The 22198-nt window shown below is 42.4% G+C and overlaps 1 protein-coding gene across 1 annotated transcript in view; it reads left to right on the forward strand.

The window, feature by feature from the left end:
• The window catches only part of CPO (carboxypeptidase O), a 32029-nt gene extending 14134 nt beyond the window's left edge, over positions 1-17895 (forward strand). The window contains 7 exon segments of the mRNA NM_001075372.2: positions 507-608; positions 4862-4966; positions 6078-6188; positions 7594-7684; positions 10401-10603; positions 16608-16692; positions 17504-17895. Coding sequence (NP_001068840.1) covers positions 507-608; positions 4862-4966; positions 6078-6188; positions 7594-7684; positions 10401-10603; positions 16608-16692; positions 17504-17766 — 960 coding nt within the window. The 3' untranslated portion in view covers positions 17767-17895.
• The last annotated feature ends 4303 nt before the right edge of the window (positions 17896-22198 follow it).

Consider the following 22198-nt stretch of genomic DNA (forward strand, 5'->3'; position numbering starts at 1 on the left):
CTCTCCTTAAAGTTATTAACTTGGTCTTGATTTAGAAATTTCACTGTTCTGCGAAGGGGTATACCCAGACTCTTCTCCAATTTTGGATCCATGGACATTAACAAAGGATATTTTGGGGATTCAAAGAAGATCCCACAAAATAAGCTTATCCTGAAATTTCTGGCATGATTGAGTGCCACAGCAAAGTCCAGAAGTCTGGTGGCTATCTGAAAATTGTGTGATTGGACAATGTTTCGAAAGTGTTATTCTGCATTGTTGAACTTGATTATTCTCAATCATTTATTTGTGAAGTTCAACAGGGTGTCCTAGCCTGGGTGGTAGAGTAGATCTTTAAAGAATATGGGAGAAGGGACAATTATAATTCATTGGTTTAGTCTTTCATTTGTGTGCTAATGAACAGCCAAGAGCTAAGAGTTCAGTATCTTGATGAAAGAAACAATTATCTTAATTAGAGGCAAGCAAAGGATCTTCTAATTGATAACCTCAGCCCTCCCTGGCTGTTTCAGATCTACCAGTGGATGAGTGAGATAAGGGAGAAGTACACGGAAGTGGTGACACAGCATTTCCTAGGAATGACCTATGAGAGCCGGCCCATGTATTATTTGAAGGTGAGCGAGAAGGCTGAGAGTTACAGCCTTATTCAAGGATATTGGCTTACTATTCAGGGGCTGCTCAGAAGTACGGACAAGGTTAAAGAGACAGGACAGAGAGATGCTGACTTTTCCACCCTAAACTGGGCTTTTAAAATTAACAACTTGTAAATGCTTACATATTAATCATCTGGGTGGAATCATATTCGGAAGTAAAGAGAACTTCGGAAGTAAAGAGAACTTTGGAAGTAAAGAGAACTTGGAATGGTTGGGTGACACCACAGGCCTGCCTGCTCAGTCGCTCAGTTGTGTCCAATTCTTTGCAGCCCCATGGATTGTAGCCCATTGGGCTCCTCCGTCCATGGGATTTCAGGCAAGAATACTGGAGTGGGTTGCCATTTCCTTCTCTAGGGGATGCTCCTGACCTAGCAATAAATCTGCAGTTCTTCAGACTCCTTCATTGGCACTAGGATTCTCTACCACTGTACTACCTAAGGCCCAGAAGTAAGAACTTACTCCTTAGTTTTCTTCCTGCTGGGCCTCACTTGTCCCTGCTAAAACCGAGGAACTTAGAATCGCGGATGGTGGTTGAAAAGGACTTAAGACGCTCTGGCGGAGAGGTTTCCAGACTGTGTTCTGTGAAGGCCTGGATGTCTCCAGCGCTCCCACAGTTGGGGCGGTGGGGGCAGGAAGGATGGTTTGCATAAGGGTGACATCCCCAGTTCACTTTTCATGCTTTTGAGTTTTTACAAAAATGTTTTTTAAACACATTCAGTTCAGTTGCTCAGTCGTATCTGACTCTTTGCGACCCCATGGACTGCAGCATGCCAGGCCTCCCTGTCCATCACCAACTCCCAGAGTTTACTCATACTCATGTCCATTGAGTCAGTGATGCCATCCAACCATCTCATCCTCTGTCATCCCCTTCTCCTCCCACCTTCAATCTTTCCCAGCATCAGGGTCTTTTCAAATGAGTCAGTTCTTTGCATTAGGTGGCCAAACTTTTGGAGTTTCAGCTTCAACATCAGTCCTTCCAATGAATATTCAGGACTGATCTCCTTTAGAATGGACTGGTTGGATCTCCTTGTAGTCCAAGGAACTCTCAAGAGTCTTCTCCAATACCACAGTTCAAAAGCATCAATTCTTCAGCGCTCAGCTTTCTTTAACACATTATTTTCCGTAAAAATATTTGAACATTATGGACAACCTTTATTTTTGGTTCCCTCATTTTTTTTTTTCCAAGATATTTCTGTGTTGTTGAGTGTTGTCATTATAGACATGCCTGAACCGGCTAAGTCGGCTCCTGCCCCTAAAAAGGGCTCTAAAAAAGCTGTGACCAAGGCCCAAAAGAAGGACGGTAAGAAGCGCAAGAACAGCCGCAAGGAGAGCTACTCCGTGTACGTGTAGAAGGTGCTGAAGCAAGTCCATCCGGGCACCGGCATCTCGTCCAAAGCCCCGGGAGTCATGAACTCCGTCAACGACTTTTTCGAGCGCATCGCTGGCAAGGCATCGTGCCTGGCGCATTACAATAAGTGCTTGACTATCACATTCAGGGAGATCCAGACCGCCGTGCGCTTGCTGCTACCTGGGAAGCTGGCCAAGCACGCCGTGTCCGAGGGCACTAAGGCTGTCACCAAGTATACCAGCTCCAAGTAAATATAATATGCCTAGCCGCTGTTAACGGAGAAGGCAATGGCACTCCACTCCAGTACTCTTGCCTGGAAAATCCCATGGACGGAGGAGCCTGGTGCAGTCCATGGGGTTTCGAAGAGTCGGACACGACTGAGCGACTTCACTTTCACTTTTCATTTTCTGAGGGAACAAAGACCCAGAGAAGTAAAGTGACTTGTGCAAAGTCACAAAGTCAGATCATAGCATAGCCAGAGGAATAAGCCATTCCCAAAGTTCTCTGCCTCTTTTGCATATGACATAATGAAAAACGTTTGAGGCTGATTAACCACTTTTCCATAGACTCTCAGGTTCAGACCAGTGATTTTTCAATCCTGATTGCTTAATACTGATGCCTGGGTCCCATTCACAGAGATTCTGAGCTAATTGCTCCAGGATGGGTCCCAGGCACCCCTTGAAAGCTCCCTAGATGATCCTAAGGTACAGGCAGGGTTGACAACTGCTACACCTAATCAGTGGGTTTTCAAAGGGTGGCCCTGGACCAGCAGCATCAACATTACCCGGGAACTTGTTAGAAATGCACATGCTTGGGCCTAACTGCCAATCTACTGAATCAGAAACTCTGCAGTTGGGCTCAGCAATCTGTGCTTTAACAAACCCTCCCCCAGGTCATTTTGATGGACACTCAAGTTTCAGAGGGCTTCCCTGGTGGCTCAGATGGTAAAGAATCCACTTGCAATGTGGGAGACCTGTGTTCAATCCCTGAGTTGGGAAGATTCCCTGGAGAAGGCATAGCAACCCATTCCAGTATTCTAGCCTGGAGAATCCCCATGGACAGAGGAGCCTGGTAGGCTACAGTCCATGAGGTCACAAAGAGTTGGACATGACTGTGCAACTAAGCACACACGCACGTTTCAAGACCACAGTGCATTTCTAACAAGTTCCCAGCTGGTGCTGATATTACTAGCCCAGGACTGCTCTTCAAGAACCATCACCAAAGCAGTATGGCATTAAAAACTAGCATTATTTGTTTGCTGTCCTCTTACTACTTACTATAGACATGTTATTTTGCAAAGCACATCCTCAAATTATAGTTACTCACAGTTACAAAGAAGTCTATTGACTTCAAAACAGAATTTACCCAGGAGTTGACTGCTATGTTAAACGTGGGCCACCTACCTACGTGACTTTCCATAGGCTGTCAAGCTGAGCTGAGTCAGCCAAGAAGATATCTAAACATCCTTTGCACAGGACATCTTTTAAAAAAGAGAATTGACATGTAATAAGGAGACAATAAAGGTAAACTTACGGTCATATATATATATATATATATTCATAAAAGAGGGAATTATAAGACAGAATTAAGGTGAAAGGTACATTAGGAGCTTTGAAAATGGGTGAGGCTAAAAGGAAAAATTCCTTGAATATAATGAGTTCAAGCCGCATATTTCAAAATTTGTAACTTTCTCGTAGATACAGAGGGAGAACCTTCATCAGTCCAACTCCCAGGAGCTTTCAATGAACAAGAGTCCAGGACATTTACAAAACAGAACCAGATGTGACTGTTACAAACATGGGCATGTTCACAGCTTCTCCACCAAAGAGGATCTGTAATTGCTAGGTTAATCCATAATTGCCCCAAAAGAGGAGGGGATCTTTATTGCTTTGAGTGAGGCTGGACACGAATGACAAGTGGGAAGAGGAGAAAGAAGACTGGGTCAGCTGGGACTGGAGGAGTCTCTAAAGAAAGAGGAAATTAATGAATTTAATAAGCATTGCAGGACACTGTGTATTTGGATCCTTTCTCAGTTTTCAAGAAGTTTAAATGTAGTACATGTGTGCATGTTAAGTCACTTTAGTTGTGCCTGACTCTTTGCGACTCTGTGAACTATAGCCCGCCGCTCCTCTGTCCATGTGATTTTCTAGGCAGAAACACTGGAGCGGGTTGCCATTTCCTTCTAAAGGGTATCTTCCCAACCCAGAGATTGATCCGGCATTTCTTATGTCTCCTGCATTGGCTGGGGGGTTCTTTACTGCTGAGCCATTGGGGAAGCCCTTAAATGTAGACTGGGATTCAATTTAAGTTCTTTTGATTCTTGAATGTTACTACTTGTGTACTTTTTTACTCTGAGTGAACTCTATGTGGGAAGGTTTTATACAGTTTATAGAGATTTAGCGTCACAGTTTGTGGCTTGGAAGTTTTGGCCTTTATTTAAAGTTAGGGAATAATTTAAGGTATAGGGAAGACCAGGCTTTGTGTGGGGGACGCAGGGGAGTCAGTAAGTTGTCCTAAGAAAAATAAGAGAGCAAGCGTAACCATCAGTTCAGTTCAGTCGCTCTGTCGTGTCCGATGCTTTGCGGCCCCATGAATTGCAGCACGCCAGGCCTCCCTGTCCATCACCAACTCCCGGGGTTCACCCAAACCCATGTCCATTGAGTCAGTGATGCCATCCAGCCATCTCATAACTATAGGAGGGTCATATTGGTGGGTGTCTTTACCAGCAGCCTTGCCTCATCCTTGAAACCACGGAATGGAGGGAGACAGGTGCCCTTAGGGGAATAAAAAAAGATCTAATAACTTTTCACAGTGGCTTGCAATCATAAGCAATTATTTGATAATGGAACACAAATGTCCCCTCCAGATCAGCCAACCATCCAGTAACCCCAAGAAGATTATCTGGATGGACTGTGGAATTCATGCCAGGGAATGGATTGCCCCTGCTTTCTGCCAGTGGTTTGTGAAAGAAGTAAGTGTTTTTAACTTTCTCACAATGGCTAGTTGTGCTTAGTCGCTCAGTCATGTCTGACTCTTTGCAACGCCATGGACTGTAGCCCTCCAGGCTCCTCTTCCCATGGGGATTCTCCAGGCAAGAATACTGGAGTGGGTTGCCATGCCCTCCTCTAGGGGATCTTCCTGACCTAGGGACTGAACCCAGGTCTCACACATAGCAGGCGGATTCTTTACTGTCTGAGACACCAGGTGGTTAACTACCCTACAAAACACCTGTCACGTCTCGGCTATTTGGAGAGCACGTTTCTTTTCACATGTTGGCAAGGCAGCTCTCCACTGAGCTGCTCCTTCACCTCAAAGTGAATGGAATTCATAAGTAGGTTCACTGAAAACTGAGTTAGATGTTCTGGTGTCTTTTTAGTGCACCCAAAATCATTTTTATTGGAAGGTAAGCAAATCTAAATGGAGAAGAAAATATATCTTGGGAGTCAGAGATGAATTTGAATCCCAGAGCCATCTCTTTCTAATAGTCTGGTGCACAGTTTCTAACACCAGGACCCCTAGTTTTTCACCTGCAAAAGGTGTATGAAATGACTACTTCAGTGCCTGTTGTGTGGATTAAGAGATTAACACAGAAACTATCAATACCTGGCACCGTGAATTCTCACATATTACCTATACCCCTCCTTAGGGAATAAGACTTTAAAATTAATATAAGATACTTTTGTGTCAAGCCTTTTCAGAAGCCCAAACAGGATGACATCCACAAGGAGTAGTTCTCAAAGTGTAGTTCCTAGACCCACAGCATCAACATAACTGGGAACTTGTTCAAAATGCAAATTCTGGGTTTCCACCTCACTACCTCATACCTAGTGAATTGGGGCTAGGGGTGGAGATGGGGGCTGTATAGCCAGGTGGGCAGTATGTTAACAAGCCAGCCTCCAGGTGATTCTGATATGTGCAGAGGTTTCAGAAAGACCACACATTGAACAGGACAGTTGAGGCAGGATTGATGGGCAAAGGCCAGTGTACACTCACCTCCTATGATTAAGCTGAAATTGTCAGAAAATTGAGAGAAAAGACCTCTTCCCAGGATCATTCCAAACATTTTTCTATCAAATGTCCAGATTCTACAGAACTATGAAGACAACTCAAGGATAAGAAGGCTCCTTAAAAACCTGGACTTCTACGTGCTTCCGGTTCTTAACATAGATGGTTACATCTACACTTGGACGACTGTGAGTACATTGAGTTTGGTCCTGGGATGGGTTCACGAACTAGATATTGATTCAGGTTCATTTTCTGACTTCAGTCACTGCAACTATAAAAATGTTTTGTGGTCATTTAAAGGAGGAAACCTCATTTGGAATTAAAATCCACATTTTTAAGTCAACAATCTAAGTTAAGTTTAGGATCAAGGAGGCTGAAGGCCTTTTTTGAACATTTTTGTTTGTTTGTTTTTGACTTATTCCCAGTGTTTCAGCCAGACTTAATTTTCTTCAACCCCATCTCTTTAACATTTGTGGATTGCCTGTCACCTGATAAGGATTATGTTGGTATAAAATTCCTACACTACTGTGTATCCTTAAATCAGTTCTTGAAACATGAGTGGCACAAATAATCTATAAATTCTAACCCAACCTTTATTTTTCCATGGTGGTCATGCATATGGAGTTGTGGACAGGGGAACATCTCATAAAATTATCTTTTTTTTTTTTTTTTGGCTGCATTGGGTCTTTGTTGCTTTGTGCAGGCTTTCTCTAGTTGCAGTAAGCTTGGGGTACTCTTCGTTGCTGTGTGTGGACTTCTCATTGCGGGGGCTTCTTCTGCTGCCAAGCACAGACTCAAGGGTGCACAGGCTCAGTAGCTGTGGAGCACAGGCTTAGTTGTTCTGTAGCATGTGGGGGTCTTCCTGACCAGGGATTGAAACCTGCATCGACAAGCGGATTTATATCCTCTACACCACCAGGGAAATCCAAGATTTTTATTTAATAGACAACTTCCTCTTTTAAAATGTTTCTAAAGCATACCGCTCCAGACGTCAGAGCCCTGTTTCTAAGGAGTATTCATTCCTCCCACTTCTTCCAGCTCCCCCAGACCTTCAAGGGACCCCTTTCTCTGTAACGGCCTCTCTGGCCCAGTATGAATCAAGCCCTTCCCTTCCAGCTTGTCTGGTGAAACATGTCTTTATCCCTATCTCTACTCATCAGTTGTCTGCTTCCAGAAATGTGCACAAACCATCTCTGATGCACCTGCAAGAGCCTTTTTCCATCTGCCAAGCCATTTCTCTTTCATTCTTTATCACTTGAACCTAAAAAAAATGACTCTGAAGCTTTTCCTGATTAAGCAGATCACATCCACCAGGCACTATTAATCTGCCCATGAGGGAGAGGCCAAATTACCCCTCCAAAGTGATGGTTTACACACATGTGCACTTAGGGTTGTACAGATGTTCCTGTTATTGGGGGTTACTAACCCATCTGGGGGACTAAAAATTAAATGCACTAGCTTCATAATGTTGAGGCAGGTTCTTCCAGACAGTCCTAGGAACTATTTTTCATGTTCAAGGACCACCATCATCACTAACACTGTGATTTATGAGACCTTAGAATGACAACATCCCTGTTTGTTTCCCTGTTACAGGATCGGCTTTGGAGGAAGTCTCGTTCATCCCATAATAATGGCACATGTTTTGGAACAGATCTCAATCGAAACTTTGATGCATCCTGGTGTAGTAAGTACATGCTTACTAAGTACATCATTAGTAAGTAGATGAATAACAAAAAGCAAAAAAAATGGAGCAGAGAAGCTAGGAAAGAGGTGCATTACTAGAGTTAGTACTATTTATATATGCAACTTTTGAAATAAACATCTAATATTGTATAGCTTTCTGGACTTCCTGGTCGGTGTTACTCTGTCTAAAGAGATGATATTATCTATGCAATAAGAACAGCAACACTCATATGCAGGACTCTTTTCAAGTGAGATTGCCTAAAAAAGGGCAACGATGACTTTGATCAGTGTGCATATATTTGAAACTCATCACTCTTTTTAAAAATATATCGTTCAGTCACTAAGTCATGTCTGACTCTTTGTGACCCCATGGACTGCAGCATGCCAGGCTTCCATGACCTTCACTATCTCCCAGAGTTTGTTCAAACACATGTCCATTGAGTCAATGATGCCACCCAACCATCTCATCCTCTGTTGCCCGCTTCCCCTCCTGCCCTTGGTCTTTCCTAGCATCAGAGTCTTTTCCAATGAGTCAGCTCTTCACATCAGGTGGCCAAAGTATTGGGCTTCAGCTTCAGCATCAGTCCTTCCAATGAATATTCAGGATTTGTTTCCTTTAGAATTGACTGGTTTAATCTCCTTGCTGTCCAAGGAACTCTCAAGAGTCTTCTCCAGCACCACAATTTGAACGCATCAATTCTTTGGTGCTCAGCCTTCTTTATGGTCCAACTCTCACATCTGTACATGACTACTGGAAAAACCACAGCTTTGACTATATGGACCTTTGTTGACAAAGTGATGTCTCTGCTTTTTAATACACTGTCTGGGTTTGTTATACCTTTTCTTCCCAGGAGCAAGTGTCTTTTAATTTCATGGCTGCAGTCAGCATCCATAGTGATTTTGAAGCCCAAGAAAATGTGTGTCCCTGTTCCCATTGTTTCCCCAACTATTTGCCATGAAGTGATGGGGCCAGATGACATGATCTTAGTTTTTAATGTGGAATTTTAAGCCAGCTTCTTCACTCTCCCTTTTCACTTTCATCAAGGATCTCTTTAGGAATTGGTATAAAGAAAAGTCAGAGAATTATCCTTGCAGATATTTTTTACAACATGAGGGCAGAACAAAACAAACATTTTCTTCTCATCAAGGCATTTTCATGTTTCTGAATCTGAACAGACTCAATAGATTGGAAGCAAATAGAAATAAGGATGGATAAGAGCAGTCTGGTTAAAAACCAAATGACAAAGGTTCAGATTCGGTGGCTGTGTGTGTGATCTTGGAAAAATTGCTCTCTCGGCTTTAGTTTTCTCTTTTTTTAAAAAATGTGGCTCAACATAATACCATCTTATCAGGAGGTTGTCGTGGGGATTCAATGAGATGTATCAACTTGAAAAATATTCACAACCTAAAAGTTGAGGATTATGTTTTATTCGGTGAGAATTTTTAGGACTTCAAGCTTGGGAGACAGTGTATGAAGTGACCTTGAGAGAGCTACTCTGAGCAGGTGAGGGGGAAAGCCAGGTTTATGTAGAGTTTCGCAATAAATAGCAGGTGGTCTGAAGGTCAAAAATTATTGTTAATGAAAGAAAACAGATATACCAAGATAAGGAATTTAACCCTTTCTGTGTATGGGAAGATGCAAGAGTCTGGACTGAAACCATTCCTTTGATATGCACCTCAGCTATCTGGGGCCAGTATTGTCTGTTTTTCACCTCCTGAACTTCCTTGGGGCTCACTGCAGAGAGTGGCTGCATTTTGATGGCTGCTAGATGGCAAGTATTCTTCTTCCCGAGTTCCCCCAGGGCTCAGCTCACACTGAAGGGCTGCAATTGGTGATGACTATGAGGTCGGCCCTGGGATTTCTTTGGAAGGAATGATGCTAAAGCTGAAACTCCAGTACTTTGGCCACCTCATGCGAAGAGTTGACTCACTGGAAAAGACTCTGATGCTGGGAGGGATTGGGGGCAAGAGGAGAAGGGGACGACAGAGGATGGCTGGATGGCATCACTGACTCGACGGACATGAGTCTGAGTGAACTCCGGGAGTTGGTGATGGACAGGGAGGCCTGGCGTGCTGCGATTCATGGGGTCGCAAAGAGTTGGACACGACTGAGAGACTGATCTGATCTGATGATATCCTTGTTTACTGATATGGCAGGAAATATCCCATTTCTCAGATGTCTCACAGGAGGGGCTGAGCACAGTGCCCAGCATGGAAAAGGTACTCTGTTGATGGTCCTTATTATTACTGGTGAAGACAACTGACTGAAAATAGCTGTTTTTCTATCCTTGCAAAATAGCTCTAGAGAGACTCATGCCAGTAAAACAGCAAGAGAGACACTTAGGACAATAAGACTATGACAGAGGCTGACCCTGGAACCCAAGAACTGGTTCCCAAGCATTCGTTTCAGGGGCCCCAAAAATTTAAGTGAAAGATTGCTGAAAATGCTTTTCCTTTTTGCATCTTCCTTCCCCAGCCACATAAGCAGGGAGTTTGTTTCTAAATCTGAACATCAGCCCTCCTGCCTTTCTGTGCTCCTCCTTAAATGACATTTAACCAGGACAAACTTAGACAAGCAAAGGCAAGCCTTGATTCCACCCACAGATGCCCTGAGTAAGAGTGAATCCTCGCAACCCACCCCCCGATCTCAACCCCCACCCAAGTTGGTGCTAAATGGAGACCATGATGCCTTCCTTGGGGTTTCCTGTATATTTCAGGTATCGGTGCATCTCACAACTGTGAAAGTTTAACGTTTTGTGGAACAGGACCCATGTCTGAACCAGAGACGAAAGCTGTTTCCAGCTTTATCGAGAGCAAGAAGGAGAACATTGCCTGCTTCCTGACCATGCACTCTTATGGACAGCTCATTCTCGTGCCTTATGGCTACACCAAAAATAAATCAAATAACCATGAGGAATTGGTAAGCCCATACACAGTGCTGGAGCCCTGAGAGGCCTCAGTAGGACTCTGCCTTCCTTTACCCCCTCGTTTCCTTTAATAGGATTTTGGCTCCAGCCCTGCTTTTGTTCCCTCTGCTTTTCCTTATTTTCTTTCTCCCGCTTTTCTCACCTTGCCAGACGCCTGCTGGGAAGACTTCAGGTTAAATGCTGCTTTACCTACGTTAATTAACTACCTGTTTCGAAAAGTGTCAAGTTGGGAGACATCTTAGGTATTCGTGTATAATATAAATGAGATGATTATGTTAATAATCTGTAGGAATGTGCTTTCATTTCTGTAAATTCTCTTGAAGCTCAGTTCAGCAATTATAGCTTCTGAACCGTGCTTTAAAGAACTTGCCAGCTGTTAGTGGAATATGGCATATCTAAAATAACATGGCTAAATAATATCTGCTCTCTTCTCTGCTCAACACAATGCTTTATTTCCCTCTGAACTCTGCCTCTAGTTTTTGCCTAGGAATATTTGTAAGGGGAAGTGCCAGTGGAATTCAAACCGGGGCAGGGAAATTCTGCTTTGTCTTATCTGGGGTCCTTTTCTGAAGCTCTGTTTACCCAAGCCCTGATGGGCAGAATTGCTGGAAAGTACTGGGCTCTTGCCCTTTTGTGAACCTGAGAACAATAGACATAAGTCAAAGAAAGGGTCAATTTAGAATTGTTGTAGTATTTGTTATCTTTTCCTAAAATTTATTTTTTCAACTTTTAATTGTGGTAGAATCGATATAAAATTTACTATCTTAACCATTTTTAGGTAGACAGGTCAGTAGTTACATATATTCACATTATTGTGCAACCAATCTTCAAAACTTTCACCTTGCATCATCAAATATCTCTACCTGTCAAACAACAACTCTGGACCCACCCACCTTGTCTCTGGCACCCACCCTTCTACTCTCTGCCTCCTGAGTTTGACTACTCTAGGTAGCTCATATAAGTGGAATCTTACAGCACCTGTCCTTTTGGTAACTGGATTATTTCACTTAGCATAATATCTTCAAGCTTCATACACGTTGTACCATGTATCAGAAGTTCTTTTTTCAAGGCTAAATAATATTCCATTGTATGTATGTACCACATTTTCTTTACCCATTCATCAATCAATGGGCAATTGAATTGTTTCCATCTTTTACCTATTGCAAATAATGCAGCTATGAACACAAGTGTACAAATATCTCCTTGAGACCCTGCTTTCCATTCAGAATCTGCCCGCAATGCAGGAGACACAGGAGATACATTTTCGATCCCTGGATCAGGAAGATCCCCTGGAGGAGAAAATGGCAACCTGCTCTAGTATTCTTGCCTGGAAAACTCCATGGACAGAGGAGCCTGGCAGGCTACAATCCATGGGGTCGCAAAGAGTCAGACATGACTGAGCACATGGCACATCCAGAAGTAGAACTGCTGAATCGTGTTGTAATTCTATCTTCAACTTTTTGAGGAATCATCATTTCCAGAGCAAGTACACCATTTTCCATTCCCTCCAATAGTGAATAAGAGTTCCAATTTCTCCACATTTTCACCAACACTTGTTATTTTCTGTATACCCTTTAAAAATATTTTTTAAACAAGTTTCTCATTATCAACAAATGCTGGGCTGGACAGCGGCCTGGCTTGCTCTGTTCTTAAGATTACAGAAGGCGGGTGGCCTATTGACTCTGTCATTTCCTCTTGTCTCTCTCCCCCTGGAACATCACTTATAAAACACATGTCTGGGCACTAAAAGAAAAACCACTATAGATCTTTGCTGAGGGGAATACCTCCTCCAGGAGTCAAAAATATCCAATAGTACCCAAGTGTCTTTCCACAGTTGTTTTTGGGCATTTGTACTACCTGATTATTTTGTACAAGGTAGAAATAACATTTACCTAGAACTTTAAAAATTACAAGGAGATTTTATGGCCCTTATCTGATCCTCATGACAATATAGTAAGCTCACTTTGGAGATGCAGAAGTTAAGACCTTGAGTTAATAGTATTTCTAAAATCCCTGTAGATGGTAAATGGTGGAGTCTGGGTTGGAGCTCACGTCTTCAGATTCCAAGCGTCACATTTATCAGGCCACCAGACACTGCCTCTCCTCTCCATGTAAGAAGGGTCTGCAACTTCTGGAAGCTGTCATTGACTTTGATGCCTGGGCCACTGTGTCCTATATTCTCCTCATTTCTGTACCCCAGAAATTCTATTTCTTCAGTAATGTACTGAAACAGGGATTTCAGTCAAGAAGCCCAGACCCCTCCTTATCTCCCAGTTCCTGTGATATTTGCCATTGTTGTTGTTGTTCAGTCGCTCAGTTGTTTCTGACTCTTTGTGACCCCATGGATGACGCCAGGCTTCCCTGTCCTTCACTATCTCCCAGAGTTTGCTCAAACTCATGTCCATTGAGTCAATGATACTATCCAACCATCTCGCCATGCGTGTTTGATTTCTGCTTAAAGGATTCTATGACAAATACAAATGAACCACCACAGACAGGCCATTATAGATCTTTGATGGGACAGGTCTTCTACCAGCAAAAAAAAAAAAAAGAGGCTCATATATCCCAGTATTTTTCTAGGTAATTTCATTCCCTTTTTTAGTCCAGGAAAACAGATACTACATCGCCATGTTGCAAGGTTTGCATTCAAAGGTCACAGGGTCTTGGGCTACTGAGGGCTGTCTCCTTAGAACCCTCTGACCACAGAGTGAGTACTGACTTTACCACTAATGGAAGGTGGAACTCTAAGATGAGAATTACTGGCAATCCTTAATACTCTATGTAGAGATTGAAAAATTGAATTGACAAAGATTGCTTCAATTCTGTGTCTCTTACAGTATCAGGTGTTGAAAAGTTAGCATAACATTCATCACTAAGACTTCTCCATAAAAAGACTGAAAATGTTACCACCATGTGTCAAACTCATTGAAGCTAGTTAGCAGTGTTTTTAGGTTCTCAGTGGTAAGCTTTGATAGAGCACACAAAGACAGAATCACACCAACTGTTTCAGGAGTTTTCCATTTCTGGTATATTTACAACCACCAGAGACTAGTAATTAATCTCTATGTATTTACAAAATGAAAAATTTGTATAAATCATGATAAATATTATACTGCGTGATAGACAACTTGGCAATCACTAAGTAGGGGAAATAGAACTATATATAGCCTCATTCGAAACTTCTCTGGAAATTAGAATAGCTATAAGAAGTCTAATGTTTCAAATGCTGACATTCTTTCCATCTGAACTCTTTCCACATCAACCCCTGTATCCCATTCCAAGCTCTATCCTCCCACACAGATGCCAGGGCCTTAATCAATCTTGTTGAGTACTTGCCCGTGAATATATGCCTATAGGAAACTTTCTGGGCCCAGGAAAGAAGTTATTAAGCATGCATGAGGTCTTTAACAATGTAAATTACACACTACTAGCAAAGAGATTTTTTATTATTTTGACTAGAAGGAACCTTAAGGATGAGAAGAAGGATAGCAGAGAAATTGGCTCTCTATGGCCTTGCAGTATAGTGTTGAAAGGAGGCAGAAATCACAAGTTCTTTTGTCAAGAAAGAAAAGGAAACTGGAAAGACTCTTTCCCACCCAATAGGCAGGATTTAAGGAGAGGGAACTATATAAAATTAAGTTTGGCCATAAGAAGAAAGAATCTTGATCTGGAGTGAGTTTCAAGAAATAAAAAATGAGTGCAAGAACCTATCTGAATAGAAAATATAGCCTGGAGCTGCTTCATGCAAACCAAATAACGGTTAAGACCCCACATGGACAAGTTAGCAGAGTTTCATTCAAAGAAATACAGATACACATGGGAATTAAGAATAATTAAAAGCAATTTATATCTCTACTAGAGACTCCCAAAGAACTAGACAAAGGAGTGAGCTGCTAAATTTTAGCAACTCTTTCTCCAGGGTGCGTGTTTTAATTTCACTCACACACGGCAACTATTCTGAATCCTTCCTTTCTCTCTACTCTTCTTTCTGATTTCCTTAATGGATTTTTTCTCTCCAGAAATCCCCTCCCTGACTCTCTTCTCCTTCTTATAATTTCCTCTTCTTTCTGCAGACAGCTCTTGTACCCCTTTCCAGAGGCTTCTCTGGTGGCTCAGTGGTAAAGAACCTGCCTGCCCAATGAAGGAGACAAGTGTCCAATCCCCGGGTCAGGGAGATCCCCTGGAGAAGGAAATGGCAATCCACTCCAGTATTCTTGCCTGGGAAATCCCATGGACAGAGGAGCCTGGTGGGTCACAAAGAGTCATATATGATTTAGCGATTGAATAACAAAAACAACAACTTCTTTCCAGTGTAAGTGATTAAAACCAGATTTATTCCTTGCACTTATTTAACCCTTCCTACCCATCATTTCAGTTCTGGACACAGGAACAGGAACTAGGAACCAGGAACTAGGGCAGATGTATAATCTTTCAGGAAGAGAGAGAGAATGTAAAACTCAGTAGTGAGTGGAGAGGAGGCAAAAAGCTTGCAAATATGTTCAATTTAAAGTTCTAAGTCCTACCACTGTTGCATGGAACCCTCCCACCACTTATTACCTCTCCTGCTTTTCGTTTTGAATGTCACTGTGCCTAAATCCACTCTACCCAAAGACCACACTGTCACACATTAGGATTCAGTGGGGCAGTACAGGAGCAGGAAAAAAAAACAAAAAAAAACAAAAACAGAATCTAAAATAAGATCTGTCACTGATCAAGGGAAGAAGTCGGGAACTGATGCTCCTGAAAGTGTAGTCTGGCTGCCCTAAGGGGTGAAGGAATGGTGGATCCAGGCAGGTGGTGGCTAAGGGGATTTTCATGGTGTCTTGTGTAGAACCCAAGGGGAAGTAGTGGTGTAAGTCATCAGGTGGCTAGAATATAGCACTAGGGAATCTAGGGTGGGGAATACTTAGACTGTCCATAGGGTATGAAAGGAGATTTATTGCATGGTCAATAAACATAGCCAATACAGTTAGACTTCAGTTAGTGTTTCTGATCTCAGGAAAGGGTCTTCAGAGAGCAAGGCTGAGACCTTAGACATCATCTAGTTCTGAAGGGTTTCCAGTGCAGTCAGGTGACATGGTGATAGGTACAGAGAAGGGTGTCATTTCCTGTTCTGAAAATCTATGAGCTTGTGAAAGATAAATATCAAATACCTTTAAAGAAAAATAAGAGGGAAGCAATAAGAGGAGTATGAAGAAAGGGCTATGTAAGAAAAAAAAAAGTGAGGAGATATAATCTAGTCACGGTACTCAAGAGAACTTGGCATTTGAGAAGGTTTTGAGGTGGTGCAGAATTTCAACAAAGAAATGAGACATCCCAGGTAGAGGGCATATCTTAAGAAAAGGCAGAGAGGCTGAAGAACATGGGGCACATCTGGGGAACTGTGGGAGAACTGGAGTTTGACTATAATCTAGGGTAGGATCAAGAAAATATGATGCTGGAAAGGTGGGTTAGGTCCTTATTGTAGAGAATCTTAAATACTACACTGAGCAGTGTACCCTAACGCAGTGGGAAACCAAGAGTCAGTGAGGGTTTTCAGCAGGACCATGATCACAGTCCTGCTCTACAAAAGCTCACCCTGAAGTCAGAAGATCCGCTGGGATTAAGGATTGGTAAGAGGAAGGAAAACTTATTAGAAGATGACAACAGTCCATTTCAGAGTTAATAAAACTGAAATAGAGTGATGATGTTAGAAATGCAACTTGGTCATTATTTGAGAGAAGAGTCAAAGATGATTGTCGGAATTTACATATGGGGCACGTGATAAGACAGAATGATGAAAATCAAAACAGCCTTATTAGTGGAGGAAATGATGAAACTGGATTTGAGTATGTTGAGTCTGAAGTATCAGCAGATGACCCAGGTATAGGTGTTCAGTGGGAAGTTAGAAAGATAGTCTGGAACTCAGAGGATGGATTTGGACAAAATAGCAAACACTCTGGATTGTTAGATTTATTTTTAACACCAGATATCTGTCTCTGCATTTCCCACCTACAGATCCAAGTTGGACAGAAGGCAGCAAATGCATTGAAAGCAAAGCATGGAACCAATTATAGAGTTGGATCGAGTGCAGATATTTTATGTAAGTATCTTTTTTTTTTTAACTTCTTCAATAGTATCTAAGGCACAAAAGAAATCAGTGGACTTTGGAGTGGGGTGTGGTGGACAGGATAAAAGTGTTCCATGGATCAACAGGAAGTTGTACAAATCAAAATGATCAAGGATAAAAGGCAGGCTGTACAAATCCAGAATTGTGTTCTCTAGGGATAAGGTGCAAGCTAACTAAAAGTAAAAAATACACTGGTTCAGATCAGTACTCCCTCTGGCTTCAGTTATAAAGAGCTAGCCATGAGAAGGTACAGGAGTTAATAGGAAAGACCGTTTCCAGTGATCCTTGATCAGTTGATTTAGTTCCCAGAGGACTATCAGGTTAAGAAAGCAAAAGAGGTGGGGCTTGGAGTTTTTTTTAAAAAAACAATTTACTTGAAAGAACAGTGCATTGCTTTCCCAATCCCCAGCTACCACCCCCTCCAAACACTGAAGAACCAACAAGATGTATTCTCCGAATATTTTTCCTATAGGTCATTTTGTTTCTGTCCTTGATATGTCAGTTGACTCTTACTGTCTAATATCAGATTGTCTTTTCTTTGATTCAGCTGAGAAATTTTAACCAAACCTCTGTTAGGTGCCAGGCATAATGCCAGGTATCGTGGGGATGGTAAGTGGAGACAAAAGCCGAAAATATCAAAGAGAGGAAGAAGGCAGCTGTCCATAGATCCTAATATGAAAGAGTTGATTTTGCTAGGCTGAACCTTTAGTCCCTTAAATGTCCCTATAGAAATCTATCTTTTCCAAGGGTAACTTCTAACTCTGCCTCCATGTTTTATTTGTAGATGCTACATCAGGATCCTCAAGAGACTGGGCTCGGGACATTGGGATCCCCTTTTCATACACATTTGAACTGAGGGACAATGGTACCTATGGATTTGTCCTGCCAGAAACTCAGATTCAGGCCACTTGTGAGGAAACCATGGAGGCTGTGCTTTCAGTCCTAGATGATGTATATGAGAAGTACTGGTACACAAACAGTGCCAGAAAGGCAAAATCTACTGCTCTGGTGCTGGGCTTGCTGATGTCCTTCATGTCTCTTCTCTAAGTGCATCCTACCCAGACCTGCTCGGCCCCAGTGACATGGATATGGCTGCCCAACAGGTGCTTTTGCAACTATGGAGAAATCAAATAATTTAACTAGAAATACTTTCAATAAAGATGAATCATCTTTGTATTTTCATGTTTGTTCTGCTGTAGATGATTTTTATTAATTCTAAAAGAGTATAATATTAGTTATTGGTACAGTAATGCTACAAGTGAAAGTCACTCAGTTGGGTCCAACCCTTTGCAACCCCATGGACTATACAGTCCATGGAATTCTCCAGGCCAGAATACTGGAGTGGGCAGCCTTTCCCTTCTCCAGGGGATCTTCCCAACCCAGGGATCAAACCCAGGTCTCCTGCATTGCAGGCAGATTCTTCACCAGCTGCTGCTACTGCTAAGTCACTTTGGTCGTGTCCGACTCTGTGCGACCCCATAGACGTCAGCCCACCAGGCTCCCCCGTCCCTGGGATTCTCCAGGCAAGAACACTGGAGTGGGTTGCCATTTCCTTCTCCAATGCAGGAAAGTGAAAAGTGAGAGTGAAGTCGCTCAGTCCTGTCTGACTCTTAGCGACACCATGGACTGCAGCCCACCAGGCTCCTTCGTCCATGGGATTTTCCAGGCAAGAGTACTGGAGTGGGTAGCCACTGCCTTCTCCAACCAGCTACCACTCTACAATTCAGTGGCTCACACAGCTATAGGTCATCTAGGAAGTTCTGATCTTGCCTGTGCTCACAGAAACTGATCTGTGGTCAGTTTCAAGGCAGCTGCCTTAGGGTCTGGAAAATTTTTTCCCATCTAAATTCTTTGAAAATGTTGCTTGTGCCTTTGACCCAAGTTTACTCTTAATTTTGTGTAACTGTGTTAGTAGCAGCAGTCAGAAGATAAAGTTATATAATTTCTCTATAGCTGTTGCTTGTTTTACTTATTTACTTAATATTTTACTTATTAAAAAATTTTTTTTTGAGAATCTACGAGGTACATTTTGCTAGGCTCTGGGTTTACAATGGTGAATAAAGCAGACATGGTCCCTGTTCTCATAGAATTTCTGTTCCAATGGGTGAGATTGACTGGAATGGACAGTATTGCTTACCAGGCAAATCTCCTTTCTGGAGAGCCATTATAATCAAGAACACAAATATATAAACTAACCATAGCAGCTTGTAACAGGGGCTAGGAAAGAAATTAAAAGTAAGTAGAGAGGTAAGTAAGGGCCAGATTTTATGTTTCCAGGTACACAGCCATTTAATGGTGCCATCTTGTCTGTGACACTTTACATGCTCTTCAGGTAGCACCTATGACTGTCATTTCCTATGTATCTCTATGTGACACCTTGAAATGATGCTAAGCACTTGTCAGGCTTTGAACAAATGTTGTCACTGTGACCGAGTGACAAGGCATCCTTGGGTGTTCAGTCACCCATTTCTGAATTTCCTTGTTGATCACAGTCACAATATACTTCTTGGTTGTAACCCTTTTATTGCCTTTCTTTGTGCTTCTTATTTTTTTGTGTTTTGCCAGTGTGTGGCTGATAAGGGTCAGAAAGGAAAATGTCAGGGGCAGAGGGGCTTAATGAATCAGAGAACAGCTATTTACATAAAAATGCCAGCTTCACAATTGTGGCATTGTCAGGGAGCAAATGGTTGGGTTTCATCAATGGTCAGCTTGTGAAGGAAGAAAACTAGTATGGTCACCAATGCCATATCCTAGAAAAGAGCTGAGGCGCTGAGGCTTGAGACTCAGTTTATTAGCTTTCATTCAGCCCGTGTTTTAGTTTCTAAGGCTGTCTGTTAACAAGTTGGACCTCTGAGTACTTTAGGAGCTACAAAGCTCAATTCATGTCTAAAGATTGAGTCCATGGCCAAATAAAGCTGGTAGGGAATGGATGGAAATGCAAGCCATCAGCTTGCCTGAAACCTCCTACAGGGATCTTTCCAAAAGTTTCAGATACAATTGTAGCTTTCTCAGGGGCTTCACATCTCTCTGAGGGTATGGGAGACCAAGGGCCATGACATGTTTTTCACTTCTTCTGAAAGTGTTTTACTCTATATGAAAGGATACTAAAAGCAAGACTAGAACAGTGATGAATGACCACACTGATCTTTCTCAAGGATGTTTTCAGCTTTCTGGTCTTAAATGGTAGGAGTTTGGAAAAACTTCACAGTTGATGCAACTAATGCAATTTTGAAAGTATCCTGTACTGGAGAAGGAAATGGCAACCCACTCCAGTATTCTTGCCTAGAGAATCCTGTGGACGGAGGAGCCTGGTGGGCTGCTCTCCATAGGGTCACACAGAGTCGGACACAACTGAAGCGAATTAGCATGCATGCATGAGTGCATTGGAGAAGGAAATGGCAACCCACTCTAGTATTCTTGCCTGGAGAATCCCAGGGACAGAGGAGCCTGGTGGGCTGCCATCTATGGGGTTGCACAGAGTCAGACACAACTGAAGCAACTTAGCAGCAGCAGCAACAGCAGCAGCCTGTACTGAGACTTTGCTGGGTCTGAAATTTTATTTTACCCTACTTTAAAGCTAGGGCTTCCCAGGTGGCTCAGTGGGTAAAGAATCCACCTGCAATGCAGGAGATGCAGGAAAGACATGGGTTCAATCCCTGGGTCAGGAAGATCTCCTGGAGGAAGGCAAGGCAACTCACTCCAGTATTCTTGCCTGGAGAATCCCAGACAGAAGAGCTTGGCGGACTACAATCCTTAGGGTTTGTAGTTAGGGAAAGCACACTGACTGAAACCACCCACCCCACCAGGCACCATAGTAACTATTTGCATGAGTTGTTTTACGATAGGAGGTCCTGCTAAGGAACACGGAACTAATAAGCCACCACCAACCAGAAGAGTTCCAGAAAGGTCAAAAGGAGATACCACATTCTGACCACCTCCCAGAATCCTTCTCTCTGGCATCCATCTTGGCTGAACAAGGCTTGCACCACCAGGAAGGACTCTGAGTCAAAATAATTGGCTAAAGACAACTAATCCTATCACCATAAAACCCGAGACTGCAAGCCATGTGGCAGAGCTGTTCTGGGTTCCCTTACCCTACTGCTCTCCACCTGGGTGCCCTTTCCCAATAAAATCTCTTGCTTTGTCAGCACATGTGTCTTCTCAGACAATTCATTTCCAAGCGTTAGATAAGAGCCTAGTTTCAGGCCCTGGAAGGGGTCCCCCTTGCTGCAACAGGGTCACAAGGAGTTGGACACGACTGATGTGACTGAGCACACAAGACACATTCTAAAGCTCGGAAGTTAGCTTGTTGCTGCTTCATGATTGTGAGAAAACATGAACCCCCTGAGTCAGAGACAGGAAGTTATCACACGCAGCATAGGAAACAGCTTGAACATCAGCATATTTACATTTGTTTCCTTTGCTTCCAGGGCTTCCTGGGTGGCACAGTGGTAAAGAATCTGCCTGCCAGTGCAGAAGATGCAGGAGACATGGGTTTGATCCCTGGGTTGGAAAGATCCCCTGGAGAAGGAAATGATAATCTACTCCAGTATTACTGCCTAGAAAATTCCATGGACTGGAGAAACTGGCAGGTTACAGTCCATGGGGTCACAAAGAGTTAGACAGGACTGAGTGTGCACACACACCTTACTCTTAAGTTTAAATATTTTGCTTTTTTGTTTACTGTCTCTTTCTTTCCATTACACTTGGTTGATGCTTTTTTTCTCATAACAATTCCTACAAAGGATTGAGATCTTCTTGACCCATAGGTGAATTTAGAGTTTAAAATGATGCAAAATGATAAACTGAGATGGTATTCAAGCTTCTAGCTCTTTTTTCTACCTCAGTGTCAAAATGAGTTGTATTTTTGCTTACATTAGGTATAGCCAAGCTGTGTTTCCCTTCCTTTTCTTATGCAGATTAGCAATCTTCTGATATGTTACTGAAAATACATTCTTCATATTGCCTGGTGTTATTCTTATCTTCTGCATATAATTTGAATCTGGTATAATACTATTATGTCACTAAGAGAGGCCCACTGCCCAAGAATATAAAATTATAATATTAAATATGAAGGAGTTTTAAAAATTAAATTAATAATTATTAATTTGATACTATAGGTAGTGATTAGAATCCGTTGTGTGTGTTCCTTTGCATAATACTCACAAGAATCCTGAGTTGGGCACTTTTATTAATTTCATGAAGAGTTTGAGATGAAGAGAATGTAAGTAGCATATCTATGGTCACATTGTTCTTTTTTTTTTCTATCAAATGTCCTTGCTTTAATTAAAAAAAAATTTTTTTTTACATTTATTTATTTATTTGGCTGCTCCAGGTCTTAATTGAGGCATGAAGAATCTTTGATCTTCATTACAGCATGCAGGGGTCTTTTTCTTGGGCGTGCGAACTCTTTGTTGCAACATATGGGACCTAGTTCCCTGACCAGGAATTGAACCCCAGAACCCTGCACTGGGAGTGC

Source organism: Bos taurus, chromosome 2, assembly GCF_002263795.3.
Source record: "Bos taurus isolate L1 Dominette 01449 registration number 42190680 breed Hereford chromosome 2, ARS-UCD2.0, whole genome shotgun sequence".
In the NCBI taxonomy this organism is placed as follows: Eukaryota; Metazoa; Chordata; class Mammalia; order Artiodactyla; family Bovidae; genus Bos; species Bos taurus.